This window comes from Sceloporus undulatus, chromosome 11 (assembly GCF_019175285.1).
Source record: "Sceloporus undulatus isolate JIND9_A2432 ecotype Alabama chromosome 11, SceUnd_v1.1, whole genome shotgun sequence".
NCBI lineage: Eukaryota > Metazoa > Chordata > Lepidosauria > Squamata > Phrynosomatidae > Sceloporus > Sceloporus undulatus.
In genome coordinates, this window is record NC_056532.1 from 11,914,278 (window position 1) to 11,927,662 (window position 13,385).

General features: G+C 46.1%; 1 protein-coding gene across 2 annotated transcripts in view; it reads right to left on the reverse strand.

Annotated features, from left to right (window-relative positions):
• Positions 1 to 13,385, reverse strand: part of MNT (MAX network transcriptional repressor) — a 71,967-nt gene that overhangs the window by 31,939 nt on the left and 26,643 nt on the right. For both annotated transcript variants that reach the window (XM_042442612.1, XM_042442613.1), the window contains exons 2-4: positions 12,653 to 13,235; positions 9,404 to 9,445; positions 7,153 to 7,264 (exon numbers count right to left, since the gene is read on the reverse strand). In XM_042442612.1, coding sequence (XP_042298546.1) covers positions 7,153 to 7,264; positions 9,404 to 9,445; positions 12,653 to 13,235 — 737 coding nt within the window. The remainder of the gene's footprint in view (positions 1 to 7,152; positions 7,265 to 9,403; positions 9,446 to 12,652; positions 13,236 to 13,385) is intronic.

The following is a 13,385-nucleotide window of genomic DNA, read 5'->3' on the forward strand; positions in this document are numbered from 1 at the left end:
TAGGGATGCCATATCCCGCCTGTAGGCGGGGCAATCCCACTTTGGGCGGTGCTGTCCCAGTCCCAGTCCGGTTTGGCGCCAAGACCGGGACCAGGCCACAGCGAGGCCTTGGAGGCAGCTCCGCAATCACGGGGTCCTCCAAGGCCTCCGCGAGGCCGGGGAGGGGGAGGAGGCCGCTTGGCACCGCAGCAATCACTGCGATGCCAAGCGGCCCCCGCGCCCCTTCCCGGTCTGGGAGCAGGCCTAGGTTTCCTCCCAAGCCGGGAGGAGGAGGAGGCCGCTTGGCACTGCAGCGATCACCGTGGTGCCAAGCGGCCCCTGCGCCCTTTACTGGCCTGGGAGCAGGCCTAGGCTTCCTCCCAAGCCGGGAGGAGGAGGAGGAGGACAAGGTTTAAAAATGTAGGACCTTTTTTTTAATTTCCTGGCCAGGAAATTTTAAAAAAATAATCCTACATTTTCAAACCTTGTCCTACATTTGTCCCGGTTTGGAGGTCCTCAGGTATGGCAACCCTACCTCTGAGGCCTGGACCAAGGCAGATGGACCAGAGCGAGGGCGCTCTATCTTCAGGCTAGCCCTGGTGGACCTAGCCTCCCTCTCTCTCCCTCAAGAGGGTAGATGAAGGGAGGGCTTTCTTCTTCCAGGCAGGCCTGATGGACCCTTGGTATCCACTGGGGTTTGGTTCCAGGACCCCCCGTGGATACCAAAATCCGTGGATGTTCAAGTCCCATTAAATACAGTGGCATTATAAAATGGTGTCCCTTATATAAAATGGAAAATCAAGGTTTGCTATTTGGAATTTCTACTTTTTTGGAATATTTTCAAGCCGTGGATGCTTGGATCCGTGGATAAAAAATCCATGGATAAGGAGAGCTGACTGTATTGTTTAAGGAGTATTCCCAAGTACCTGACTTTCCTGGTTAGTCTTTTTATGTTACTTGGTTCAGAGACCTTTTGTGTACAAGGGCACATACCTACATTTCCCTTTTTGGTCTCCTAACAAGTAAACCATCATTATTTCCCCCTCCAAAAGAAAAATCCACGTGCAAACATACAAAAATAAATTCAAAGACTTGGCCATGTTAGTATGTTAGATCAGTATGTAGAGCTCTTGTAGCACCTTTGAGACTCATTGAAAGAAAGAAGTTGGCAGCATGAATTTATGAAGGACTAAGAAGACAATACGATGAATACACCCAACTTCAGTTTACTTCCTCAGATGCATATAGTGCATATAGATCCCCGAAATACATCTAATAGACTGAAGTCTACAAAAGCTCATGCTGCCAATTCCTTTATTTCAGCGAGTCTCAAAAGTGCTGCAAGATCTCTGTACACAAAGATAAAGGCTTTTTAAGGAACTCTGAATCTGCTTCTCTCTATCCCCAGCCAGAGACTGACTGCGCACTGCAACTCCTTTGCTGCCAAGGAAAAGAGAGGCAGGCGGGCACTAAATAAACACGGTTTTTAAAAAAACCCAACAGAGTGAAATGGTGCAATAGCATAGAGATGGTTGTGCAAACAGAAGCCTTTTGCCAAATCCCGCCTGGGCATCTTTGCAAAAGAGCCAGCCAGGCAAGCATGCACCTTCCCTCCCCCACAGGCCACAGCTGGACGGACGGGTAACCTCATGCGGCTTGTTCCAGCTTGCAATCCCCCTCTGGGCGGGCAAGCCCTGGGTGACGTCACCCGGCTGAGGCTAGCCATGTGTTCCATGTACACGTGGCCATGCTGTCGAAAGCTTGGAGACGGGCGGAGGGAGGCAGGAGTGGCCAGACGGGATGTGGCCAGGAAGGCCGCCTCGGTGACCCCCCAGCCACAGGTCTGAAAGGGAACCATGCATCCTGAGCAATAGTAAATACCCACGCGCACCAAAAAATATTCCTTCCTAAGAGCAGATTCCAGGCCCACCGCCTTTGAGAGCCAAATAACCACACAGCTGACTGCACCGCACAATTGCAAAGCATGTGCGGTGAGGGGAGGCGCACAAAGAGGAGTGCCAACATCGCCCTCTAGGATTGCCCAACAGTCAATTTTAGAAAAAGCAATGGGAGAAGAAGACAAACACATGCAACGAGCAAAGCTAGGAAGCAGAGCCTGGGCCAAGATCTGTGCAACTAGGATAAGATGCAGATTTCCAGCAAGATGCCTGGTACAATAAACGCACAGAGAGGGGTTATTCCGACGTTGGTTTCTTTTAGCACAATGATGCAAATCATCTCATGCATTCTGGTTGTTGTCTTTTTAATTGCCTGCATTTTAATATGATGTATGTATATATTTATATATGTATATACAGTCGCCCCTCCGTTTTTCTGGGAGATCTGTTCTGGACCTCCCCGTGAAAACAGAAATCCCTGATATTCAAGCCCTATTGGTTTGAATGGCAGAACAGCCCCACGGACAACTGTGGGTGCGCACCCCGTTTAAAGTCCCTCCGTTTGCTCCTTGTGAGTAAGCGAGGGACGCAGATCCGAAGTCCGCACAAACGGAGGGACGACTGTATTTATATTATCTTACATATACACGCAAAGAAGCCTATCGTTCCTTCTCAAAGTATCACCTACCATGCCAAATACATAACATTCCCAAAATTCTTCTTGCATTCTTCCTGCACTTCTGATTCCTTCCTCCTTGGCAGGCTGACATTTTCTAATTTCTCCTGCAGTTCATTTATTACTGCTTCTTGCACCAAGAGGTGTTTTTGTAACACCTTTGAGGCTAACTAAAGAAGTTGGCAGCATGAGCTTTCGTAGACTTCAGTCTACTTCCTCAGATGCATTTGGTGGAGTGGTAAGCCGGGGAGAGGCTTATATATACCTTAGGTGTGTGCTAATGTCAACTTGAATTCAAAATCCTTTGTGCATGGACATATATGGCATATATAACTCTGTCCCTGGTTTACTGCTCCACCAAATGCATCTGAGGAAGTAGACTGATGTCTAGGAAAGCTGATGCTGCCAACTTCTTTCTTTCAGTTAGTCTCAAAGGTGCTACAAGATCTCTCTACATACTGATGCTACAGACTAACATAGCTAGATCTTTTATTTCTACAGTGTAGATGTACCCCAAGGTTTCATCAATCTACCCCCATGAAGTCCAGAGATTTTACTTAAATTTTCCAAAACTAGACCTTAGCTCTCAAGCTTCCGAGGTTCAGATGGCAAAGACTATAATAGAGACCTGGATCAGAAGGAGCCCAAGGAGGCTAACATATTTAAAACAGTCCAAGCATGCAGACCCAAAGCTTGACTAGTATGGACACCGCTATCATTTTGGCACAGATCAAGATCTACTCATTTATCCTTGCATTTTAAAATTTGATGCAGGCATTTGTTGCATTTTGCTCTGTTTTTAATGTTACTGGGTGAACCTTGGGCAAGTTACTGTACACTCTCTCAGCATCAGAGGCATTCCACATTAAGTATCACCTCCTCTTCTCCTGTGCGATCATCTGACAGGCGTTTTGCAAGTTGGGGAAGTACCAACAGATAGCTGGACGTCCGTCTGTCATGGATGCTTTGATTGTGAGTTCCTGCATGGCAGGGGGTTGGAATGGATGGCCCTTGGGGTCTCTTCCAACTCTATGATTCTATGATTCTAATATGTCTTTACCTTTTCCAAAATTTGGGTGCTTGGCTTGGCAGGGGTGAAGGAGCATTTCCCCTTTTACCTTTCTATAAGCTTTGGCTAAAGCAATGGTGAACACATGGCTCTCCAAATGTTGAACTCCAAACCCCATCAGCCCGAGCAAGCATGACTGTTGGGGTTTATGGGAACTGGAGTCCATCATCTGGTAAGCCACAAACATCTCACCTGGGGGCATTGGTGGCGCACCAGATGATACTATTTCCCTGTTCAATGAACCCAGAAAGGATGCTCTCACCCCTCCGAGAAGCAGCTGGGTTCACAACTTTAAAATGCGACGCAGCCAAAAAAAGCACATGCAATTTTGCAACCTCTTCCCCAGCCGCTGAACTTAGAGAAGACTGCGAGGCGGAAACCAATATGGGGGAAGGGAGAGAAGGCTGGTAAATGGCTTTTACCGCAGCCAGGATTATATTTTGGCTTGCTGTACATGGGGATTATGTCTGGCAGCCATCTGAGGACAAGGCGCTGGCTTGCGCTCATCTCTCACGGAGGGCGAGAATAAGAAAAGAGATGTTACTCCTTCTCTTAACCAGGGGAGGCAGTGGTCATTGGCGGCAAAGAAATGTGCTGAGATTTTAGGATGATTGGCAAGCACATTAATTCAATAGGGAACGGGCGGTGAGAAGGAGGATAGCAAAAGTACTCTGCCAGTGCTTTCCAAATAGGTTTTGCTGGATTGCAAAGAATGCAAGAATCCTCCAAGGGATCAGCAGTTGCCCATAGATGGGGAAGGGGGGGGGGAATCAATATTCACAGAACGTGCCGGCTCACGGCACTGTAGATATTCCCATTTGTGAGACCGACACAACAGCAAGGGGAAGGGATTTCTGTCCCTTTCTTGCCAATAAAGGATCCACCTAAACCTTCAACCCAATCCAGATCAAACAGATCAACTGAGCTCATGCTTCTTCTGCTGGACATTTGCATCCTAAGAAGAGCTCTAGACTTGATCAGACCCAAAAGGTTCATCTAAACCACTTTGGAAAGATGACTTCTTAGGACTAAAATGTCACAAATCCTGCAGTACTTTTAAGCTCTGGATTCCCCAAGCATCCCAAAGGTCATGAGATGCCCCCAGGAATCCTTCAGAACTCATTTGGATCAGGCCAAAAAGGTCCATCTAAACCAGAGCTTGGAAAAGCTGACTTTTTAGGACGAAAACTCCCCAAATCCTACAGTACTTGCAAGCTCTGGATTCCTCAAGCATCTCAATAGTCATGAGATGCCTCCAGGAATCCTTCAGGCAGGACTTGGAAGCAACAGACCCTCTCACTTCCATGCCCACCCTCCCACCAATCCAGGGAAACAAGGGCTGCATCCACACTGCAGAATTAATGCAGTTTGACACTGCTTTGACTGCCATGCTTCAATGCTATGGAACATATATGGGTGGCCTTGGGAAAGTCACAATCTCTTGGCCTCCAAGGAAGGCAATGGCAAACCCCCTCTGAACAAATCTTGCCGAGAAACCCCTGTGATAGCTTCGCCTTAGGACGGACGTGATAAATTGTTATCCACTGACAACAACCTCCTTGCATGTCAGCCCTTGGAAACTGGCCAGAGGATCACACAACTGGTTCATCCCAAAAGCTACCTCCAGTAGATCTTCATGGACAGGCAATGTGAACCACCAGAGATTGTAGCTCACAGCATGCATGAACACTTCAGATCCTCACAATAAATACCAGACAGATAGGAATACTACTGAGCCACAGACTGCAGATGTGTCACATTTTTCATATACTCCTTGATATCTCTAACAAGGAGTCCCCCCCCCTCCGCCCTTCCATCAAGCATGACCTGGGTTGTCAGTGATAGTGCTTTGATTCAGCTCTGATAGCAACACCACAACATGGATTTTTGAGACCAACATGAAGACCACAACATGGACTTCTGAGACCAACATCAAGACCACAACATGGGCTTCTGAGACCAACCTCAAGACCACAACATGGACTTCTGAGACCAACCTCAAGACCACAACATAGGCTTCTGAGACCAACATCAAGCACAACATGGACTTCTGAGGCCAACCTCAAGCACAACATGGACTTCTGAGACCAACATCAAGACCACACATGTGCTTCTGAGACCAACCTCAAGACCACAACATGGGCTTCTGAGACCAACATCAAGCACAACATAGACTTCTGAGACCAACATCAAGACCACAACATGGACTTTTAAGACCAATGTCAAGACCACAACCTAAACTTCTAAGCTGCCACTGTCAGCATTTTAAAAAGTCAACATCCAGGTGTTCCCACAGCACAAACTTTAGGAAATCTTCCAACAGGTTTAGCCATGGTAGAGCCAGTGTGGTGTAGTGGTTTGAATGTTGGACTACAACTCTGGAGACCAGGGTTCAAATACCTGCTCCACCATGGAAACCAACTGTGTGGTCTTGCATGAGTCACATACTCTCTGACTCAGTGGAAGGCAAAAACAAACCCCCTATAAATAAATCTTGCCAAGAAAACCCCACAATAGGGTAACCGTAAGTTGGAAATGACCTCAAGGCACACAACAACATCATCAACAACAAAGATTTTTCCAATGAGAAGACTGTAATAGCACCACAATTACAATAAAAACAAAAAAGGCAACCCACAGCACATGGAACTGGAGATTGAAAATGCTGAAGGAAACACTGTCAGGATAAATACAAAGCGTAGTGCTGCATTCGGACATCATATCAAACAAAGTATAAGGAAGATCAATTATGTCTGAATTGAACATACCAAGTTTTGCTTCAACCCACAAACCAAGAATCAGGAATCAAGATCTGCAGATGGGTTTGTAAGCCATGAGTAGCACTAACTTCAATAGAAAGAAGCGAACGGTGGCCATCCAGATGCTGATGGACAGGAGCTCCCAGAACTTGACTCAATTGGCTATGCTGGCAAGGCTGATGGGACTTGCAGTCAGACAACATCCAAGGGCTGCACTTTTGCCCAACTATGGTCTACCTATTTATCAAGGTCTGAATTGATAAACTGTTTCTCTGCCTCCAGAGGCTGGATCACCAATCATACAAATGCTGAGATAATAAAAAGCAACACAACAAGAAAGTAGATATAAACCATGGCTCAGCTCAGGTACATTGCCACTGAGAATGGAGGGTCCACTAATAACTTCCTCTGAGGTTCTCCTTCATGAATTTGTTCTTTTAAAACCAACACCACACCTTAATCAAATTCCATAAATTAAGTTATACATAGCGTCTTTCCTTTTGTGTACTATCTATCTCCTATCCATCACAGAATGGCTGACACAATCTTCCAAAGTTCAGGAGGAGATGGGCAAGGAAGAGAATTCTGTCCACTTCTTCCATATCATGCATATTTTTTTCATAACCCAAATCACATTCATGTGCCACCGCTACCCTCAGAAACCAAATGGCCAAAAAGAACAATGCATCAGCTCTGCTAACATAAGATGCTCAAAGAGCATGAACAATATAAGAGGTCAAATACATGAAAGAACGAAGTTTCAGGCCCTACCTGGATATATCTCAAGGCACTCCTTAGGACGCTGAGGTTTGAGGTTTTCTTGTCATCGACGTTGGGGATGTTCCGCTTAAGGGTCTCGAAGCATTCTTTCAAGTGGGCACGCCTATGGAGACAAATCCCAACATCAGCCCTTCAGCCTCGAGTTCTTTGGTAAAGATGCAGGAGTAAGGGATTCACAGCATGCAATGCAACAAGGGACGAAACAGAACCAAGGAGTTGTGTGATCAAGAAATTATGGGTAGAATAGTCAAGACTGTCATGGCTGTTTGGCTTAGAAGCTATGTTCAGTGATGTCTACTAAAGTGGGATGGAGAGGATCAGAGCTCCAATGGCAGAACAAATACACCGGCATACAATATTTTTTAATAATTATGTGCCTGAAACAAAGTTTGCGTACACCAAAGCATCAGAAAGCAAAGGTGTCACTATCTCAGCTACCCATGCAAAAGGTTTTGGAATAGTTCAGATTTCGGAATTCCAGGTAAGGGAGACTCAGCCTGTATCACATTTTGGGCTTTTTGCATCATCCAGAAGCTGGCTAACAGTTTTGGGTACAGTCTAGGTACAGTTTTAGATACTATTTCACAGTCTTCTGTGAAGAGGGAAGATGTTTAGCAGCAGAACACAAGCCAAAAAATTATCTACTGTGGGGCAAACCAAGGCCTTCCAGATGCATTTGATTCCAGCTCCCAACAGCCTCAACTAGCATGATCAGGGATGATAGAAGCTGTAGTCTAGCACCATAGAGGAGCCTTGGGTTCTTTATCCCATTTTAAACCTTGCTTGATGAGGGGCAGAGGAATTTTAATCATACCACAATGGTCCTTCCAACCTGAAAAAGTGGACTGCAATGGCAAAGTGGTCAAGAGCACATGGTGGTAGGGACAGAAAAGGGAGTGGAGAACTGGAAGCAAGACAGCTGTGCATACAGTACATGGCAAATACAGATGGTAATGCTGGAAGGCAGTGATTTCCAAATTCTGGTCCTCCAGGTGTTTTAGGACTACAGCTCCCAGAAGCTTCTGCCATCTTGGCCAAGGGTCTGGGATTCTGGGAGCCAAAGTCCAAAACACTTGGAAAACTAGAGGTTGGGAATCACTGCTGCAAGGAATCAAGTTAGGATATGCAGTGAAGAGTTACCAAACTGATATAACAGGTGGTGAAAACTGTAAATTTGTAAATCTACCAAAGTTTCATACTACAGGAGAAAATAAATCATCGCAGACAAAGCTGGTTCAGACGACCCACCCCGTAAAAGAAGATCAACTATGGTTGGGCACAACGTCTAAATTCACAAACCATGGCTTGCAACTGGGCTGGCAACAACAGAGAAGCAGAAATGATGGTTTGAAGCAGGTTTGGAAGGCACGGCTTGGGCACCATGCGTGAACTGGTAAATCTGCGCTTGGAGAGCCAACAGCCAAATGAGTATGCAAAAGCTACAACAAACCATGGTTTGTGATTCAGATGAGTTTGGTGTAAGATGTGAGTTGAAAAGTCGGTGGTTCCTGTCGTTCTGCATCTGGAGCAAAGAAACAGCAGCCTGGGGTGGTCAGAAAAATCTCCCCCTTTCTTTGCCTCCAAACCCACTACTCTCTCCATTTTCTCCAGAGGTATCCACATTTCTGTTCCAGCGGTCAGTGTGCATACAACCGAGAATGCAGACGGAAGAATGGATCTTGATCCCCTTCACTCCCTTGCTGTGCTTTTGGTGCAGAGACTGAATTGAGCTTTTGTCACCTTCCCAGGCAACCCAGTCTTCCCTGGGAGCAACTACTGTATATACTCATGTATAAGTCTAGAAAATTTAGTCAAAAAATTGATCCAAAAACCCTGAGTCGTCTTATATAAGAATTGTACTTTAATGTCAATGAAAAGGGAACAATCCCCTGGTGAAAGGCAAGTGTCATCTATCCTGGAAGCACTGAACCTGCTTTACTTTCTCATCCATCCAGCCTTTAGTTTAGTTAAGCCTGCTGGAATTTTGTATGTTCTTTGTTACATGCCTTTAAGTTTTACCCTCGGCTTATTCACGGGTCATAACAAAATTTGTAATTTTGGCCCTCAAACCTACCCTCAACTTATACATGAGGTCAACTTATAGTTGAGTATATACAGTACTACAATAACCATTTATTCCACCTAGAAAGCCCAAAACTCTATTGGCTGCATGCAAACCTGGCCTTCATTTTGCAACTTGAGTGTGGGGTTTTTAATTTAATGTTTTTTTAAAGCTACATACCTGTTCTTCTCCAACTTATTATGGACTTCCCTGGTGCCAACCCTAAAATCCAAAACAAAAAGAAAAGCAAACGAGTAAAAAATCACTGTCGGCATGAAATGTCATGTAGCCTCTCTGCTTAAACTGAGATGCTGGGCGATTGAGAGGACTGCAAAAGAATCTGCAACTGTTGGGAAACCACTGTTGGAGACCTTACTACAAGGAAGAAATTCTGCACACAGTAAGGATGTGTGGAAGGAATATATGCGGGCTGCCGTGCTTCCTTCGGCTGATTCATAGTGATCTCAGCATCTGGGTTTCCCTGGAGTAGCAAGCATCATAGCCCATGTTTCCATAGGCTCGCATGATGTGTGTGGTGCACTAATGGCCACAGCCCTGTTGCCTTGGAAACAAATGCATTTGTTGTTTGCAGCCGGTCTGGGGAGAGAAATATGCACTGCCAGCCACATGCATGCAGACCCACAACAACCATGGATTCCCATGCACCATGGACAGGCAGTGATCTGGCCACAGAATGTAAGAGCAAAGCCTTGGAGGCCTTTTAATCCCATCCACATGAATGGACTTTTCATGTTGCCTAAAGTGGGTCCCTCTAGTTGGTTGGAGGACTAGAACACCCATCACCCCCCATACTGACTAGGGATGGTGGACATTGCAGTCTATCAACACATTTGGCTGGGGTACATTGTTGTCCAGAATTATTCTCCCTACTATAACTGGGTTTGCTTTCTTAGTTCACGGAAACATCATTGTTGGCATGTATGAGTCTTCCATAGGGTTTTCTTAGGCAAGGAATATTCAGAGGTGATTTTGCTTTGTGTTGCTGTGTGCCTTCAAGTCGCTTCCAACTTATGGCGGTTTTCTAGGCAAGATTTGTTCAGAAGAGGTTTGCCATTTCCTTCCTGAGGCTGAGAGTATGTGATCCAGTGAGTTTCTATGGCCGAGCCGAGATTCGAACCCTGGTCTCCAGAGTGACAGTCCAGCGCTCAAACCACTGTGCCACTCATAACAAAAATACGCCTGCCCAGATTTGGGGACACTGAATGCACAAACTCAGTCGTCCCCCAGAGGTTTCCATGATTAAGTTCCATTTATATTCCACCTCTCCTACAATGGGCTTGAGGTTTACATGGTTCTCCAACTCATTACTTTCTCCTTACAACAACCTTTTGAGGTAAATCAGGCTGGGAATCACTGGTCCAAAGCAACTGATCAATTTTCAGGTCTCAATGGGGACTTTGAACCAAGATCTTCCAATTTATGGGACCATTTAAACATCCCAACCACTGTCCCAACCCGTGCCATCCTATAGAATCCTGGGATTTATAGCTTTACAAGGTCTTTAGCCTTCCCTGCCAAAGTGTGCAGGGGTCTCACTAAACTATCCCAAGTTTATGTGGAATGGAGCCATGTGAGTTAAAGTGGTGTCAAACTGCATTGTTTCTACAGTGTAGATGCATCCTCCAAAATAAAAAGAGAGGATATTGATATCAGATCAGTGCTATCCGCCCACAAGCAAATCAAACTAGAAGAAAAGTAGGACAAAGTGCCGTCCTTTAAACAGTGTTGGACTACAACTCCCAGAGGCCCCAGCCATCATGGATAATGATGGGGAATGCTTGGAGTTATAGCATTCCCCATCATATAGGGCCACTCTTTGGGGATGTGGGAAGAGTACAGTTGACTCTTGTTATACGCTGGGGTTTGGTTCCAAGATCCACCGTGTATAACAAAATCCGTGTATGCTCAAGTCCCATTAAATATAATGACATAGCAAAATGGTATCCATTATAAAAAATGGAAAATCAAGGTTTGATATTTGAAATTTATACTTTTTTGGACATTTTCAAACCGTGTATGCTTGAATCCGTGTATAAAAAATCCGTGTATAAGAAGGGCCGACTGTATATCTGAGTTTCCATATACAAAGCAGGAGGTTTAACCCCTGGTTAACCTGAAGCATCTAAAGACAGGATTTATTTTAAAATAACAGTAATAATTTCACATTTATGAGCCGCTCTTTGACTCAAGTGTCAATCAATCCACAATGTGAAAAATGACACGTAGGGCTTTGTGATGGAACAAAAGCAAAAAGTCACTGCACCAGTGCAATGTCCTATATATTTAATTTCCAGATTTTAAGTCTCCACAGAGCAAGAGGAGTTGCTTTTAAAGTTAACAGGGATGTTATTCCAGGCTTTAGTCCAGAAAATGAATTTTTCTGCAGTTGATGGTGCCTACATTCACTTACATTCTCAAAAGTCCCAGCCAACTCAGGCTGCATCCGCATTGCAGAAATAATCTGGTTTGACAACACCTTAATTGCCATGGCTCCATACTATTGAGTTCTGGCATCTGTAGTTTTGTGAGATACTTAGCCTTCTCTCTCAGAAAGCTCTGGTGCCACAAGAAACTACAAATCGCAGGATTCCATAGCATGGCACCACAGCAGGTAAAGCAGTGTCAAACGGCATTATTTCTGCAGTGCAGATGAGACCACAGAGACCTGCCTTTATCAAATCTGATTATTTATCCATCTACCAAACCACAGTTTGCTCTGACTGGCAGCAGTGCTCCAAAATCTTCCATGGAGGTCTCTTTTAGTGGAGGCATGCGTTTTGAACTTGGGACCTACTGCATGCAAAGCGTGGGCTCTACCACCATTGAGCCATGGCAGTTAAAGTGGTGTCAAGCCGGATTATTTCTGCAGTGGGGATGCAGTCTTAGTCCACAACCAGGAATTGCAGTTGGCCCTCCATATTTGCAGTTTTCACCGTTGAAGATTTGATTATTTGCGGATTTGATTAATACATTCTCTCTAAGAATCTCTAGGTCCTTCAGCGCAACTCTGCCAGAAGTTGACCATAGCATTGTGCTGGAGAACCTAGATGTTCCTAGAGAAAACACTTCTCTGGGCATTTGTAGGTCCTCCATCATGATTCTATGATCAACCTCTGGCAAACGTTGACCACAGAGTTACACTGGAGGATCTGGGGATGCCTTGAGAGGTGTTCTCTTAGATAAAAAGAACAGTGTTTTTATATTTGCCGTGTTTCCACATTCATGGTGGTTCTTCACCAGCAAATGTGGAGGGACCACACGAACTGAAGTCCCAAACATCTGGAGGATCTAAGGTTAGGTACAACTGACTTATACCATCCTTGCTTTGGGGGGGAGAAAGACAACAGGGAAGCACATAGGGGGAAACATGAACCTTTGTGACAAGGGGCTCTTGGTGACGCCACTCACCCGCCTGGTCTCTTCTTCTGCTCGCTTGGTTTGGTGTCTTCTGAGGGGGCCATCTTGACCCCGAGGGGTTGTGGGGGAACCTGGTGCGGCTGTAGAGGCGGGTGCGGGACCGGAGGCTGGGGCTGGATGGGTTGCTGGACCAAGTGATGCTGGGAAATGGCCAGTACCGGGGCAGCGTAGTGCGGGAGCTGGCTCGGGCTCCCTGACGGGGGCGTAGGGACCTTGATGTCCGGAAGAATGGGCCCAGAGGCCTTCTGGATCACGGGTGCCACCAAGGGGGCTTCCTTGCCAAGGCCTGGAGTGCTGAGGGGCTGGTGGTGTCGCTGGATGAGCGGGGGAGACAAGGTGTTGTGGGCCATCGGTTGCGGGGGGCTGGTGACCACGGGGATGGGGATGACTGAGATGGGGGCCGCCAACGGTGGGGCCGGTGGAGGGGCCGGGGTGGCCTGAGACAAGGACCCCACCGGGGGGACTTCGACGTGGGGTTCCTCAGGGGGTGCAGCATGGTTGACCCTTTGCACGCTGGCCTTCTGGTGTTCCTGTTCACGTTCCAGGCGGAGTTTCTCATGCTTCTCATTTTCCTCTGCAGAGATTTAAAAAAAAAAAACCAGAGAGGGAGGGAGGAGAGAAAAAAGAAAGAGGAAATGATGAGTGCTAAAAGAAATGTAAGAATCTCTGCATGAATGCAATGGAAACATTCACCAGGAAACTGATAATCTATGCAATACCCAGT